At 34.7% G+C, this 17,014-nt stretch overlaps 1 protein-coding gene across 7 annotated transcripts in view; it reads left to right on the top strand.

Annotated features, from left to right (window-relative positions):
- The window catches only part of LOC119639995 (very low-density lipoprotein receptor-like), a 226,995-nt gene that overhangs the window by 43,637 nt on the left and 166,344 nt on the right, over nucleotides 1-17,014 (top strand). For all 7 annotated transcript variants that reach the window (XM_038037760.1, XM_038037758.1, XM_038037759.1 and 4 more), the window contains exon 2: nucleotides 10,190-10,330. In XM_038037760.1, coding sequence (XP_037893688.1) covers nucleotides 10,190-10,330 — 141 coding nt within the window. The remainder of the gene's footprint in view (nucleotides 1-10,189; nucleotides 10,331-17,014) is intronic.

The following is a 17,014-nucleotide window of genomic DNA, read 5'->3' on the forward strand; positions in this document are numbered from 1 at the left end:
ATGAGCAGACGTAAACGTCGCTCTGCCTCTTCGAAAGTCTGTTCGATAATTTCACGTAGGCTTTAAATGCCACGGGAGCACTTCAAGCCAAGATTGTGTGAGGCTGTGTGCCTTTCTACCTTTTTATGAGCAGCCTTAAACGTCGCTCTGCCTCTTTGAAAGTCTGTTCGATAATTTCACGTAGGCTTTAAATGCCACGGGAGCAATTCAATCCGTGATTGTGCGAGGCTGTCCTTTGTAGACGTGATAGTTGATGTTCCTAGCTATTAATTAACATGATTCCGTTGTAAATGCTGCAACATACGTTCTTTCTTGCACGATTAGGCCGCACTGACGAAGACGGCCTGATCCCTCGTATGACGAGTTAGGAGGCGGTTCTAAGCGTGCTATATCCACTACGTCCCTCCGATAATTTCGCTTAGGCTTTAATTGCAATGGCGGCAGAAGAGTTCGCAATCGTGTGAATCTGTCCGGGCATCTTTTGTCATGTGTGATGCTAACACAGAATAATTAAGATGGTTTCCTTTTCAGGCAGCGCGACTTGCTTATTCTTCTATGGACGATCAAACCGCAATGAGATATATAGTGTAGATGTCTGTTCCACGCTTACGGCGTCCGTTAAGTGTGTGCGATTTCACCTGAGCTTTAGCTGCCACGCGAGCAGTTCAATTGGCGATCGCGTACATAATGCTCCGCGGGTGAAAGAAAGAATTAACTGCCTCCGGTATTTAAATGTATACAATTGCGTTAATAAAGGTATAAAGGAAAGAAGTGTTACATATACTCTTTAAGTCGTGAGGTTCGAAAAAGGGCTCGACACGCCCCTTGTAAGCCAGCAATACGTAGTGATTATTATCAAATATTTGTCAAGTTTTTAGCGTGGAAATAACCGGAATCCGGAGGACAGATATATGAACTGGCCGCATCTTAGTTGATGTGTGACCAATCCGTAAGCACTCTTATGTCCATTAACTGACCACTTGCTATACGTACGACTAACTATAGTCAAGCGGCATTGTACCCGCAAACACTGATTGGACGCTCACGACTCTTTATCTGCAAATATTTTCAATATTTGTATAGTTCCCATTCGTTAAAGCGCTCTTCAATGTTGGTCCTAAAGCTCCCTTTACTTTCTTACTTGCTTTTTCGTTAGTTTTTTTGTATTTTTTTTTTTTTTTTTTGCATCATGCTGTGTATAAAAGCAAATTCATTGCAGCCTATCAATTGCAACAGCTTGCTTCATAGTTTTTAAAGTTCACCCTCAATAAACTGTACCATACGTCATATGCAGTAATGCTGGAACAATTAAAAAAAAGGTTAAAGAGTTCAATTAATTATATGTAAGAGAAACTCTTAAGCAGTAATTTCTTTAAAGAAAAAAAGCCCAAAAAAAAAATTCCCAAGCAACTCAACTTTTTCAATGAACTCTATGATGAAGGCAAACAAAGTGATTACAATTAAAAGAATAAACCATTCCCATGACCTTGAAATGTACATAGAAACACAACTTTATGTACCTAACATAGATATATGCATGTAAGATGTCATAAATTATATATTGATATGTATTCAGTATCTACTTGAATAGAGGAATCGTTTTAATTATGTATGTTTGTCTGTCTGTCCATCTGCTGAAATAAGTTCTGAAAATCTAGCGTTGAAAATTCGAAATAATCTTTTCTCTCGCCTTTGTCAAATCAATTTCGAGTAAAGGTTAGTCAAGCCTTTAAAGGTCCCTCTACTATAGACACATTCCGTGGAAAGTACCTGCAATGAATAGTAATTTACTCAAGAAAATTTTACATATCGGTTAGAAGATAATGGAACCAATAATTGACACGGAACTGTATACATTGCGTTTAAAATGACTCATGAATGATTTCTAATTTCGTCAGCGAATTGTTTTTCGTGACTTTAATTGGTTCTAAAACTCTAGTCTTCGATATGGAAATTTTAGCTTTAGTTAGCTTTCAAACTCATATTAGACCAGGACGATGCTTGCTCGGTTACAATGGCTGAAGGGTTTCTTAAAACCTCTAGCCATCTAGTTAATGAACAAAGATCTAGTCCGACGGCGAGTAATTTTATATCCAAAAGTATATTACACTTGCGATATAACAAATGTGTTCACTTCTTCTGATACCGTCTCTGTAAGACATACAGACGATGATTTTCTAGAAATCAATGCAAATATCAGCGTGTAATGATTGACGCGCGATAGAGTTGTAGCTATTGATATCTTGTAAGATCGATCGAGCTACCTAGCTAGCGATCATCGATTCGTCGTTGCAAGTAGTGAGTTTACAATTGTCGATTAAGTGTTATTAATAGCGAATAAAAAATCCTTCGATTGTACAAGTCGATAAATTCGTTAGACAGCCTAAAAGCCAGAGAGTAAGGCGCTGGTGCGCTAAGCCGTGATTTTTAAGCTAAGCATATAAAAGAAAAAAAATTGAATATAGATCACAGTTTCAAAACCAGATATTGATAATTATATTAATAAATATACATATTTATATATTATATTACATATTCCCATGGATAAATTGGATACTTAAGAATATCCTTTTCCTGGCTGAAAAAAAGGATTTACAAAGTTGTAATATAGTCTAAAATTTTTATTCTGGTGTTGCGAATTGGAGGCGCACGACTGCGTTTGGCGAAAAGCTCATAAGATGGATTGTGCACCTTTGCCAGGACCGCAATGATTGGCCTCTCAATGATTGGCCGATCCATGGGGGGCCTCCCAATGATTGGCCGATCAAATACAAAAAAAAAAGCGAAAAGAAAAAAATTTGGAAGGTGATTCAAAAAGCAGTACCATCCTGTTCAAATTCTTCGTAATTCCCCTCATAAGTCGTATATTTACCTTTGATACATTCATCGTGGGATATTGAAAGTAACAAATTTTTTTTCGTACTATGATTTATAAACAAATAGTGCTTTCTGCGCTTGTAGTGATTGTAAGAGTAGTCCGGTCCGAGAGTTGCGCGCCTTTAACACAAGACGTAATACTAATATTCAAGTTTAAAAGTAAGACCAATATTCAAGTTAAATGGCGTGGATATATCGATTATCAGAAATATAAATTTTGTCTAAATTAGTAGCACTGTGACAAGTGTTTATATCAAATTTGCTGTTTTAGCTGCGCTTGATTTTGCAAGATATAAAATCCGATTTTTGCTTTGCGTGATTTTCTTGATAAAAGGTGATGATTTTTGATTTGGAAGAATAATAGAAGAGAATTGGAGAGTGAAAAAAGAAAAAATTAAATTGGTCTTATTTTTTGATCACAGTAGTATGTGAACAAGCGGAGTAAGTCAATTCAGAAAGGAATTTTGCATTGATTGGTATATGAAAAAGTAGATTTATTTCAAATCGGTCTTGACGTTACATATATCCGCACAAAATTAATATACCCTTAAACTCTTAAGTGCACAAGCATAACAGTACAATCAATTTGAAAATTCATTACCTACGAAAATGGAAGCAAGCAAGGAAAAGAAACAAAAAACAATATTCAAATTCAATATAAAAAAGGAGAATTCTCGTTACATTCCTCTTCCCTCTATATATCGTATTAAAAAAGCAATCAAAGCGGATTCCTTTCGATTTTACTTTTCTTAATTAAAATAAAATTTTTTTGGACTTCTTACGTAATCCTATTTTATTTTTGTTTTTTTTGTTGTTTTTTTGACATTTGATCTTTAATTTACTCTATCAATCAATGTTGGCTTTGGCTTAATTCATTTAATTGAAATTTATTGATCCTGAAGTAAAGAAGTTAACATGAAAAATTCATCTATTCACACGTTGTATGAAAACCTCACATATCATTTGACACTTTGTTCAATATATAGAGCGAATAAATGAAAATCTACAAGAAAGGTAAAGTGACAGCAGTAGAATAACAAAAAAAAAAAAAAAAAAAAAAAGGAAGGGAAAGAAAATTATATACAGTCATGACCGAATCTTTTTATACCCATCACCGACTAAAAAAAAAAAAGGAAAAGAGTTGGATGGACGCGGCTGCTTTTTTCCATTTTTAAAATTAAAGTGACAGTATGTATGGTGGATGCGTTGTATTCCACGAGTAACAAACAAAAATTACGGAAAGCAAATATATTCACAGTTATTTTTGCATAGTTGCGCGGTCGTTACAGACGTATCCTTTCATCTTTGGATCATTTTCAAAGTCTTTTGCAAACTTGTCAGCGAAATTCTCTCTTTTGCGATTGGGAGGATGTGTACCACCGATATTATACAGTTGGACAGAGGGACAGACTAGAAGACGGACAAATGCTAGATTAACAGACGGACAGACATTTAGGTTTATTCCGAATTTGAAACTAGGCAAGAATTTATATACTTTGAAGATTCTTTCCATCCGTTAGAAAACCATTGAAAAAAAAAAACACTATAATATTGGATAGACGTAGTCAGTTTTGCCCACTTTGTACAAGTATTACATAATCGCCCCTAGTGCATATAGGTAGATTCGTAGTGAACAAGAGAACAATCAAATTTTTCTTTCTTTTTCTCAGTTTCCTTAGATCTGTAGGCGTGTCCTTCAACCGATTTGAGCCAATCTGCATGCAAGAACTTTCAATATTTTTACCAAATTTGAAGTTAATAATTTTATTTTAGCAGGCAGGAAAATGTTTACAATGGACTTTACACGGATGGATGGACGGACATGCTGAAATCGATATAGAATTTGCTGCCGACCAAGAATATACCTACTTTGTAGGGTGTCTGAAGCTTCCTTTTAAACGTTGCCAGTGTTTTAACAAAATGGTTATGCCTCTCAGGAAATTAAGTTTAACTTATGACGATTTCTTTGACATCCTGCATCAGCTTGTAAACGAAATTTGAAATGGATAGGAAGTGGAATATACGGTTTATAAATATGGTAAATACTTTAAATTTTATTTTTCTTCAATATGGCAGCCTTAGGTAGATAGGTAATTCAAACCACTCCCGATGCACAATTTTGTCTTACCTTGCTCTGTTTTTTGAACTTGACACTGAATACTTTCTTAAAGGAGAAATGAAAGCGACCTAAACATTTAATTCTAAGCTGAAGGCACTATTCAGTCTCGAGTTTAAGGTTAACTAATTTGCTAGAAATCGAACTCGAGTCAATAGACCGATCTTATCGATTGTAGAGGGTTAATCTGATGAAAAAATAATTCTAGACTTATTTTTTTTCCTAGATGTGCCGTTAGCTTCGCAATAGTCATTTAACTAAATGGATAGAAGCCTGATTAAATTTAATTCTCTTATCCAAAACGCATACGTATTTCCACGCGTTACAAACATTTGATAAATTCAATATGCCCGAAGTGGTGAAGAAGAATTTTCTTTTATTGTCTCTTTCCGGCCGTAACACCGCTGTAAATTGACACTTTACAAACGTGACATGTTTTTGATTTTTTTTCTTTTTGCTTTCATACTTCAATATTGTCTACGTTGAACTGATTGTAATGCCCTTTATAGGTTCGTGACAGTTTCATGGACATGAATGTCAATCTGTTCCATTGCTTAGACATTTTTAGGCATAAATGTCTTTTTGAAAACAGTTTTATATAAAACAATGTTTAATTTTTGAAAAGTTTAAATTGAAATCATTTTTTTCCCCGTTTGGGTAAGGATCACTTCGCTAAATAACTATCAGAATGATTTAAGAGGGAGTCAGCTTTGATTATAACAATTGATTTTGAATCATTTTTTGAATCGATTTAAACGTGTGTCATGTTTACAGTTTATACAACTTTCTTTTTTTATGACGAATCACGAAGGGGACGTCCGTATACGTGTATTACATTGATAGCAGAAAGCAGGGGAAAGAGAGAGAGACAGGGATTTGGTCGCAACTTGGGACATATGTACTTGATTCGTAAGTGTTATGCGTTTATCGACCGAGCTGTGACCACACACCGATCGTAATTAAAATATCGGCCCGTGAGAGTTGAGATTTGGTCGCAGCTTGGGAGCTGTGTACTCGATCGATAAGTGTTATGTCTTTACCGACCAAGGTACGCGCCAATCGAAATTAAAATATTATCGGAACAGAAATTGGGTGTGCTATCTATAAAGTACTACTAAGTATAAATCCAAACCGTAATCTGGAACATGTGAGATATGTATACAATTAGATTTCCGATATATACAAGGTGAATAATCTTTGCTTGATCTTGGAGGCAGCTATCATTGAGCAGGTAGTGCGCGGGGCAGACGATGGTCGGCAGTTTATAAAGAAAAATCTCGCCTGAAGGAATGAAACTATTTTCTTGTTTACTAGACATTGTCAGACCCTACTCATCTTGTGGCATAAGGATATATTAGGGTTGTGCGGATGTAAGCAATGCCCGGAAACATTGCAAATAGACCCGATCGAATCAGAATCACTTTCTCAATAGCTTTGAACATGTCTGTTCGTTCGTCCATTCTCTTTTTCGAAATTTACAGGCCGCAATTTTTAAGATATTTCGATGAACAGACTGGTACACTGACGCGTTTTCGATTAGGGGCAAGAGCTATTGACAATGGTTCGAATCGGACCACTTTTTTGGTCACTTCCGATAAAAGGCCTTATTTTGAAAGATCGTTATTTGAATAACTATACTTAAGGACAGTGGTGTAGGGTATTTAATGATGTTTGCCAAAGCTTTTGCTTGTATTTGTTCTGTTATATATTAGTATATATTCTGCCCGCGTCAAGGAATCATATTCTGCCTGTATTTCTACCAGCTTTAGGTTTGACCCCTGCCTACCTCGCATGTTTTACGGCAAAGCGTTGACAACTATTTTGGGATTAATAAAAGACCAATGCTTTTTAATTACAAAAATACCACTTAAACATAATAAACTTTTTAATTGATTTAAGTAATTACACCTAATCTTGTTTATATATTAATTTTTAAAAAATGCCATCGACCTCGTATACGATGAAGCAAAGAAAAGAAAAGAAATAGACTGAGATTATCTTAAACTTTAACTTGGCAGAAGAACGGCATAAATTAACTTTGCTTAAGTTTGCATTTTAAAATTTTTAACAAACTTTTTTAAGAAACTGACAATGAATAATGTAAGCTAAGCTAACGCATCTGCCTGGAAAAATTCATTTTTTAATAACATCTTCGAAAGAAAAATTTTGTATTTTATCCTGATTTTTGCTATTTGAACAGAGATGCAAAAAAAAATTTGTAGAAAGAATATAAGTTAAATTCTTTCTTAAGAGTGATGTAAGTGCGTTCTCTGAAAAGACATTATGTGTAATAATGTTATACAAGTCCATTTATGATGTCATCAAACTTGTCAATTTCTTTGAAGTAATATTCCCCGATCCTCTAAATTACAGACTTTAAATCAATTTAATATTTAAGCGAGTAAAAACATTATAGCGGGGCACGGCCCAGCATTAAATACTTGCCACCACTCTACACTTATTTATATAACGACTTTTCAAAGCAAGACTTTATATGGAAGGTGGTTGAAAAAGTGGTCCCATTCAACAGTATTTCTTCTTGGATCCAAATAGGTCAATGTAGCAAATTTCATCAAAATATCTCAAAAATTACAAGCTGTATGTTTGAGAAAGCAGGACGGACAGACGGACAGACAAGCTTATATCGATATCGACAATAATGCGAAATCTCTCTCTGTATTGAAAATAAAAAGAAAAAAAGGCAGACAGGCGGACAGATGGACAGACAAGTTGTAATATCGTTCGTCCTTGGACCCAAAACCTGTTTCATCAAAATATCTGGTTCAACGCGGGAAAACGAAGCGGACATACCGAGAGACAAGCTTATATCGAATCCAAAAATGATCCTAAACCTCGCTCTGTATTGAAAACAATAAGAAAACAAAATAGACAGACGGACAAATAAGCTCATTCAACACAAGTTTATGAACCATTTTATAAATCGAACGGTATATCTCAAGTCTTTCTCACACAATCTTAACATATCTTTGTACCACTAGTTGTATGGGGTATAAAAATACAACATCAGCGTACTTTATACACATCAATCAATATTTTTCAATTCCTTAAATATCAGGATATAATATGAAAGAAGACTTGCATCACTTTAGAAAAAATGTATCAAAAACTTCGAAAAACAATGCTCTTCATGTTTTGACGCAAAATAATCAGTTCTCATATAAGCTTGTGATTTGACATTCCATTTCCTTCAGATATCAGAACAAATTGTAGTCACTGAAGATAAAGACGCCCGAATATGATAGCGCTTTATATAGCTGGTTTGCTTCATAAGTTGAATAACTATGTTATAAAATTTGGCGCTTATAACCCTTCTTGGTCTTCCTGGTTATTCTGGGTACTATTCCATCCTTGTTCCAGAGTATAAAAGTCATAAGTATTATACTCATCATTTTGTCAAAACGTTTATAAAGCCCGGAAGCGTTAGAAACTGAGCAAAGTATATATATTCGTGCTCTATTTCGACATGCCCGTCTGTCCATCTGTGTAATATGTCTGTTGTATACATTCTATTGGTCGCAAAAATGAAGCTCTCTCTCCCTCTCTCTTTCCCTCTCTTTCACTCTTATTTATAGAAAAGTTTGAAAATTACCGCGATTTTATTACAACACTTTTTTTTACAAATTTTCAGTTCTAGCAGTAATACCAAAAAAAAGTTCTCTCGATTCTAGTTTTGACTTTATTAGTGCCTTGGTCTGCTAAGGGCCATACCCAAATTTTATGATTACTTTTTTCTTTATCTCGTCAACTTGAATAAACCATTTCGTCATTCAGTATTTATTTTTTTGTTCAATTCGTAGGATACAATTTTCATTAGGTTGATGGCTTGTTGATGGCTCAGTTCGTAATAACTGTACCCGCTATTTATCAGGTGGCGGCGCAATTTAATTCAAAATTTTTACATTTTATACTCATGGATTGAATTTTTACTGTATATTAATTTTAAAATTTTTTGTAATAAGAGTGAATTGTTTTCGTTTTATAGATATGTAATATGGATTTCATTATGACTTTTTTTGCACGATTTTTTAAGAAAATATTTAGAGTTCTTTCATCTTACACGGTTTTTCAAGTTGTACAGCAAATCCCCAAATTTATCATATCTCATGCGCATTTTTTAGCAAAATTGTTTTTCGCCCCGGCTTCGAAGGAGCTTATCGACCGCGCAAAAAGAAATAAAGTTAATTGTTACTTAAAAAGTGCTGCCATATCGTGATTTTAAATCCATGTGATATATTGAATGTACAATGAGTAGGCGAATAAATAAGAATCGCGAGTACAAAATCATTGTTCGCGGATTCAATCTCAAGTGCTTTAGAGTTTTGTTCGGTCCTAGCTAGAGCAAGTGCTTAATTGGTAAAGGCGCAATATTTACCGACTGGACACACAGTCATTCCCCGGCGACGGGGTTACTTTCATTAGAGAGTCTTCGGGAATATCCTGGGTCGTCTGCATGCAGACCTCGTCACCAATGAAATCAGCTACTCGGGAAGTCCAATATATAATCAATTGATTCTCGAAAACCTAACGATAGTTCAGGGTGTTGGGGGGCCTGGCGTAGCTGTCAATAGATTTACGGAAGTCGTCTCATTAAGGCTTCATACCAGTTGCAGACGTTAAACATCTATATAATCTGAACCTACACCCACTAGGTTATGGCCACTATCTACTTATCGTTTTCTCTATCCTGATCTTCTTCGGGTCGTCGCCGCATTACTCGAATAGGAGACATCCTCCGTGTTATTCGAAAATTCGTCTTAGCGCAAGTGTAATCTCTTTCATGTTTTTGTTTTTTTCTTTTTTTTTTCTTTTTGTACATTCATCCATCCATTCAATAAATCGGTGGATAAACGTTTTTTTTCCTTTTGTGAATTTTGTCTCTTTGCACATTGAAATAAGTAGCACATAATAGTTTGAAGGCTTTTCCTATCCCCTCGCTTAGAAAAGTTGATTTCTCTATAATTTTCCTTTTTCAAGGAGAATGTTACAAGTTTAACAAAAGTTCAATAAAAGGTCACACGTTGCTGCGATGGTGATGGCATTGTAAACATGTGCTGTTCATAAAATTTTATCTCTTTGATAAAAAAAAAAAAGAACCAAAAAAGAAAGATTACTTATTTTTTATTGGTAAAATAATGTTAATTGAAAATTTTTTATTAAAAAAATTTTTCTTTTCAGGACAAAATGTTACTAGAAAATGTGCGGATAAGCAATTTCAATGCGGTAATGGTGCTTGCATACCAATACGTTACTTATGTGATGGGGATTCAGATTGTCCCGATCACAGTGATGAAATGATTGAAACGTGTAAATTTAGAGGTAAGTTATTCATAATATATTATAATGAAAAAATGAACTAAGGGATCTTAAAAGTCTGTCCCGACGTGAAGATTCCTTTCAGTAATAATTATAATAGAAAAACAACCAAGAAAATTATATTCGGCCGTGAGGGGCACTCTTAGACCCGTCACCGTTACCCTAAAAAAAAAAATAAAAAAATGGAAATTTCCAAACGTAGGCGTGGCTGACCTTTTTCTTTTTTGTGTAAAGCAAATTTGTCTGTTGCAGTTTATGAGGAAAGAACACAGAAAGCCGCGATGTACTTGATCGGTAACACTATAATACAAGGGCGAGACCTTTCACAGATATGACGCATCTAAAATATCTACAAAATCGCCAAATTTGTAGTAAATGTCTCTATTTTTATTATCATGAGTACATTTGCCAAAGCAATTAACAGAGAGATGAGCAGGTAGAACAATCAATAACATGTAGATTTTATATGGTCTCCAAACTTTCAGTTTGGGCGCTGCAACTTTTTTTATAAAAGAATGAAATTTCAATTCTATAGCATTGAGCTGGTTTCTTCCATTTATATACAAGCGCTGCAGAATAACATTTTTTTTATATTTGAAAAGAGGGAGTAGAGAGAGAGAAAATTCCAGGTTATGGAAATGGTATTGGGTATTATATTGTGGGATTATCGATCTATTGACAAGGTCCAATCTCAATAGCAACTTGCGTGTAAGAATTTTCAGTGTGTTTGACCATTTTGAAGGTGATTTTCAGTTCATTTTTGCGAGAAGGACAAGGCTTACCACAAATTTTATACGGACGGAAGGACAGACGAAGATACTTAAATCGGTTTAGAATTCGATGTTGATCAAGAATAAGTATATATACAAAGTATATATACTTTTTTGGAGCCTTCTTCTGAGTGTTGTAAACATTTTGACCCCACATCCTTCGATGATGGGTATAATAATACTATGCAAAAAGTATTTTTTAATAACTGTTGTGGTTTCAATATAGGCTCTATTAGTAGTAGTAGTATATATTAACAGATGTTTCATGGTTCATTTCGTATTTTTATACTCTTTGTACTTCTTTCCTACGGCTATGTGAAATATTTGGACGGACTTGAGATAAACTGTCGTTTTATTACATCGATCGCAATCATTCGATCACTGATTTATTTCAGGCTTGTCTGTCCGTTTGTCCCTTTTATTTTCATTTACTTAGCCTACAGACGGCAAATTTTTGATGTATTTTCATGAAATTCGGCCGGCCAACATGTTACAGTGTAAGGTCGAACTCTATTGAAAATGATTCGGGCCGGATCAATTTTGTCGTTCACTCCTCATGGAAGTGGTGTAGGCTATTTAAATTTTAAAATAGACGACAATCATGGGTAGACGCTTGTCAGAAACCCTGCGCTCATCAAGAACGATTTTTTCACGAGTCGTTTACGCGTATTTACAATTGGCATAAGACCTTGCTTAGGCACTGTACTCTCATCCCTTAATGCGGTTATCTTGTCGGTTCACCATGCTTATGTACTTAACTATTCTTTTATAAAAAAAGTAATAAAAAAGTTTGAAAATTACAAAAACAAACAAAATTGTTTCACGTATAAGTACAAATATACATGTATACGTAGCGTTAGCTGTTAAAGATACGTATATATGAGTAGTTATAAGCAGATGGAATGAATGAACGAATGAATGGATGAATATTGGTTCATTTATTTAATTTTTGTTTTTTTTTTTAAGAGCTTATTGATTCAAGTGGCTTTACGCTATGCAGCCATATGCAGAAAAACACAAAAAGTCGGATGACGAAAAAAAAACGAAAGGTTTTTTAACATTTCCACGTATCTTCAATCTTTTCTTTATCATCAGCATCAACTCGATAGCGTCTCTTCTCGTCTCTGTTTATGTAGATTTAATTCCATCACAACATACATACGCGGAGAAGTGCACTGGAATTTTGCCAATAATTCTCGTTTTTGTTGTTGTCACCATCGTGCATAAGTTATGTTATGCATACCTCAAAAGTACTTTCACTTGCCCGAGGGTCTGTTGCTTTCCTTGTCGTTGTTGCTTTTGTTACATGCTTTCGCTTTTTTTTGCTTATCGACCGCAGAAGATATACACAATTTGCCAAGTATCGTGCGACGCAGACAAGGGCGCATCGAAAAGATTATAAGCCAAAGATGTTGTTAATAAACCTGAGTAATGAAAAAGTTGTAGCTCTCCATCTATGGTGTTTTTTTTAAAAGAACAAAAATGATTGAAGAATTTCTTTTTTTGTTTCTAATGCACCCTCCATCCCTAGGAAACGCTGACAACAACAATCAAAGCGAGGGGAGGAAAATGTCTTTTTTAATTCGAAATGTAATGCTAAGTGCTTACAAGTGCCTACAAGTGCTGAACGTGTTACAGCCCCTACAGTTCTTAGGTGAACCATAAACACCAACGGTGAATGTTTGTGGCGGTCCCAGTCGGTTGGAATAGAGTGTGAGGGTCACCTGGGCGTTGTTCTAACTAAGCGATGTCATCGCTAAGAAGATATTTCTGCATCAGTTCCTCGAGACCATTTCGTTAAAAATTTAAGTCACATCTTCCTATAACCAACGTATTTAACTTAGTTAGCCTCGTGTGACCTCGGACTATTTCCTAAATTTGAAATACCATGTTTTGGCTCGCCTGAAGAGATGCAAGCTAAATCGCATAAAGCTTTGCATGCCATTCTCGAAATCGAGCATAACAACTTCTTCGAGGATTGCGACAACCGTTGGCATGAGGATAATAGATTTGGAGTGATAAGTAGAAAAAATAGATAAAATTAAATTGGTTATGCTTTTTGATCACAATAGTATGCATATATATGTATGGAGATGAACAGAAAATCAGGTGTATGTTGTTTTATGCTCCGTCTTGGAGAACGGGGGGTGGGGGGCTTTTTTCCACTTTCCTTTTATTTTATATTCATAGAACGGGAACATTTTCGCATTTGAAAACGATTTTAGATTTATGTCAAGTATGAATAAGAATTTAGAAGTGATCCAGTTCAAAAACATCGCATATTTTCTGGCGCATAGTAAAATAGGTGTATATACAATTATGTAATATTGATTATCTCAGATCCCTACTGAGAATCTGAATAAGTGAATGTTTTCCCAAAATTTTTACTTATTGCTGCAGGCAACTTTTCCTCCCGATCGAAGTAAATTTCTTCCTGGATCCATTCCTTCCAAGGTATTTTTCTTTACTATTTTCACCCCTTGGTCGGCATCAATTTGTATGAGTTAAAGTGAAGTCTTTCCTTTCTTCAAATTAAAGCAAAGGAACTTTCCGGTCTATTATTTCTGGTATATTATCATTTGATAATCATTCCATAGCAATGGCTTATTTCTTTTTGCATGCGGTAACATTCCAGTTTCCAACAAGTTTTTATATACAAATCCACCCAACAGTCAGTGTTTTCTCACATTATTTCCAAGCAAAATCGGTTTTTATGAGCTAAAGCACAGCGGTTCCCTTTTTCCAAGTCAGCTGCTCTTCGCAAGGGAACCTTCCGAGCTAATTTTTCCGGTAGATTGGCACCAGTTAGGGTTGATGCGGTGTTGCCAGTTCCAATTTCATTGTAAATTGTCCTAGACCTTGTTAAAATGATCATGCGATTATCGAACGCAGGTGAAGCTACACTTTCTTTGGTGGTATAAAACACTCGTGACAAAGTTTTGTGACCGACCTAGAAATGCGACAGAAAATTTATAAGTTTTTCCCCAATTTCGAAGCTGACGACATGGGCGTTACAATAATTTACTCCAGCCATTCATATTGCGCTTCTCTCTCAAAGAATGCGATTTATGATAGAAAAATATTATACAAATCACTTTGCTTTTCCCAACTGTCTCTCACTAACCAGCTGAGAAAGCTACTAAAGCAACCTAAAAGCCCTCAACTTTTTACTATAAGAATTGGCTCAGGTGGGTTTTCGGGAATTCATTTGCAACAATTTGGCCACATGTTTTGTGAGCTTTTTGGAAGCTACCTTTTTTAATTTCTGCGGCATCGAATTAAAAATTGCACCTCGCATCTATTTGTCTATCCCCCTCAGTATATGTATTCATGTCTGAAAGTAAGCTTTCAAATAAAAATGATTTCCGTTAACAGTGTTACAATATCGCGTAAAGGTTTTCCGTGCTTTGGCATTATTAGGAGAAAGTTCAAAAACAATATATACCACCAGGCTAGACTGTCTATGCCAGCGCTGACTGTTTATAACTTTTATTTATTCCATGCGTTTGCTGCTCGTGTTCTAATTTACAATTTTCTTCTTTTTTTTTTCTAATAAAGGAATAATTTTCACATGGAAGAAATTTGCGTTGCAGTGACTTACTTAGTTTTGTTTCTATTGTTACATCAACTTAATCATAACAGATTATTTTCTGCTTGTTATACTCATCACTTGAGGATGACGGGTATATTCATTTTGTCGAAACGTTTGCAACGCCTAGAAGGGAGCATCGGAGCCCCACAAATCATCAATCTAGATCATCATCAAATTCTAAATCGATTTAAGTAAGTCCTTCTGCGTAAAGTCTGTTGTTAACGTTCTCCTGGCCGTAAAAATGATTAGCATGATATTTTTGTTCTTTTACCTCTTTTGTCTTTTTTTGAGTTAAACGGTGATGGGTCTAAAAGATTCGTTTCCGATGGAGTTTGGTTTTCTTACTTGATTTTTTTCAAGGTTAAATGTTCTACTAGAAGAATAAGTGGATTTAGTTACTATCCCTATGGTAACATTAAAGTCAAATAACATTCTAGTCTTTGTGTATTTTGGATTGTACATATATAGAGTACATATTCATATATATATATATATATAGCAATATGTATTTATATACATATACACACACACACACATGTATATATACATATATACATATATATAGATACATGTATACATACATATATGTATATACATACATGTATATGTTTATATTTGTATATACGTTTATGTATATATTTATATGTAACATTTCTTGCACACTTTCTATAAGTAAATGTAGGAAGAATAGATACACATTTTCTAATTTATATTTCCTTTCCTTAGAAAACTGTGAAATGTGTACTTGACTTACACGAAAGTGTGACTCTTAATATAACTAATACGGTAAAACATTTCATTTACACTTTGTTGCGGTTTCCTATACGTTTTTGTGTTGTACTTGCTTCTTTCCAATTTCTTTGTGATACCAGATTTTTTTTTTTAAATTTGATTTAGATGCTCCTGTGAAATGTAAGGATCGCTGCCTTGTATACATATGTAGGGAAGATTTTTTAAAATATACCATCGATTCCAAACACAACAATCTTTGCGACTGAACTACAAGAATAGAAATGTAATTATTTATTGTCGCATTCCGATGTTAGTTAGTTTTCCTAACAAGTCCGTAATCAAATGACTTAATCAAAGCATAAGAGCAATTATAAGCGAAAAATATTTGGTCCTTTCAATCTCTGACCTGGCGTATCTACTATATTTAGTGGAGAGATAGGACGAAAAGACTGACCATATCCCTATATTATATCGTATATCGTAAGTTACACATCGTGTGTCACGTGTTACCGGTTGAATGTTACCGATTTGAAATCATTTCTTCAAATCGCATATCGCGTTTTCCTCCATACTGTATACCGCATACTACACACTGAACATCGTAACTTAATATTGTAAATCGTGTCTTCATTTCGCACATCGTATCTTAATATCGTACATTTGTTATTACACATGGTATATGGTTATATCTCCTATAACGCATGTTGCCTATCGTAAATCGAACACTATAGTGTACATTGAACATCGTAGCTTAAGATAGTCCATTACATATGGTGTATTGTATCTTACTCATCGTAACTCGTTGTACGTTTCATGTTGCATATCGTACACTACACTTTAATATCCTACATGGTATCTTGCATATCGAATATCATACTGTCATATGTTACACATCATATATTGCATCTTGTATGTAGTGTGATTTGTCTTACGCAGCGACAAACCAATTTTGAGACTAAATTTAAAGATTTAAACTAAAAGTTCTCTCGTAGATAGAGCGATTATCCCTTAAGGAGCAATGTCATCTAGTATTCAGTTTTGTGAGTTTCTTTTGTTGAGTTGTAGACTGATTCTTGAACTGCCCAAGAGTTAAATAAAGACACTCCGTACATTTTGGAAAAATTTCGTTTTTAGAACACAAGTAGACAGATTATAATTGGTCAAGACCGATCCTTGAATGTTTTATAATAGTTCAACGAATATCATTCGTTCATTTTCGTGATAAAATCCAACCAAATTTGATTTCTATTATATGAGATTTCATCCAAGTAATAGAAAAACATTGTTCAAATTTTCTACAGTTCATTTTTTTTGCAGTGGGCTACATTTCATCGTAAAATAGAAGTATTTAGTATTGGGGGTCAAAACGCTGCCCAATTCGATCCAAATTTTTCTAATTTCCTCAACGATCTTTGCCAAGACATTCTAAAATTTGCAAATTTATTTCGCACAATTTTTGAACAGTAAGACGTTGTACGGGGAGTGGTCAAGAAAATAGTGCGTCCTTGGGGCCGAAGAAGAATCATATTTTGAATCAACCTAAGTTTTTATGTCTGCTTACACCTCGGTCTGTCTATACGTCCGCACAGGCCA

The sequence above is a fragment of the Glossina fuscipes genome, unplaced genomic scaffold (assembly GCF_014805625.2).
Source record: "Glossina fuscipes isolate IAEA_lab_2018 unplaced genomic scaffold, Yale_Gfus_2 114, whole genome shotgun sequence".
NCBI classification, from domain to species: Eukaryota; Metazoa; Arthropoda; class Insecta; order Diptera; family Glossinidae; genus Glossina; species Glossina fuscipes.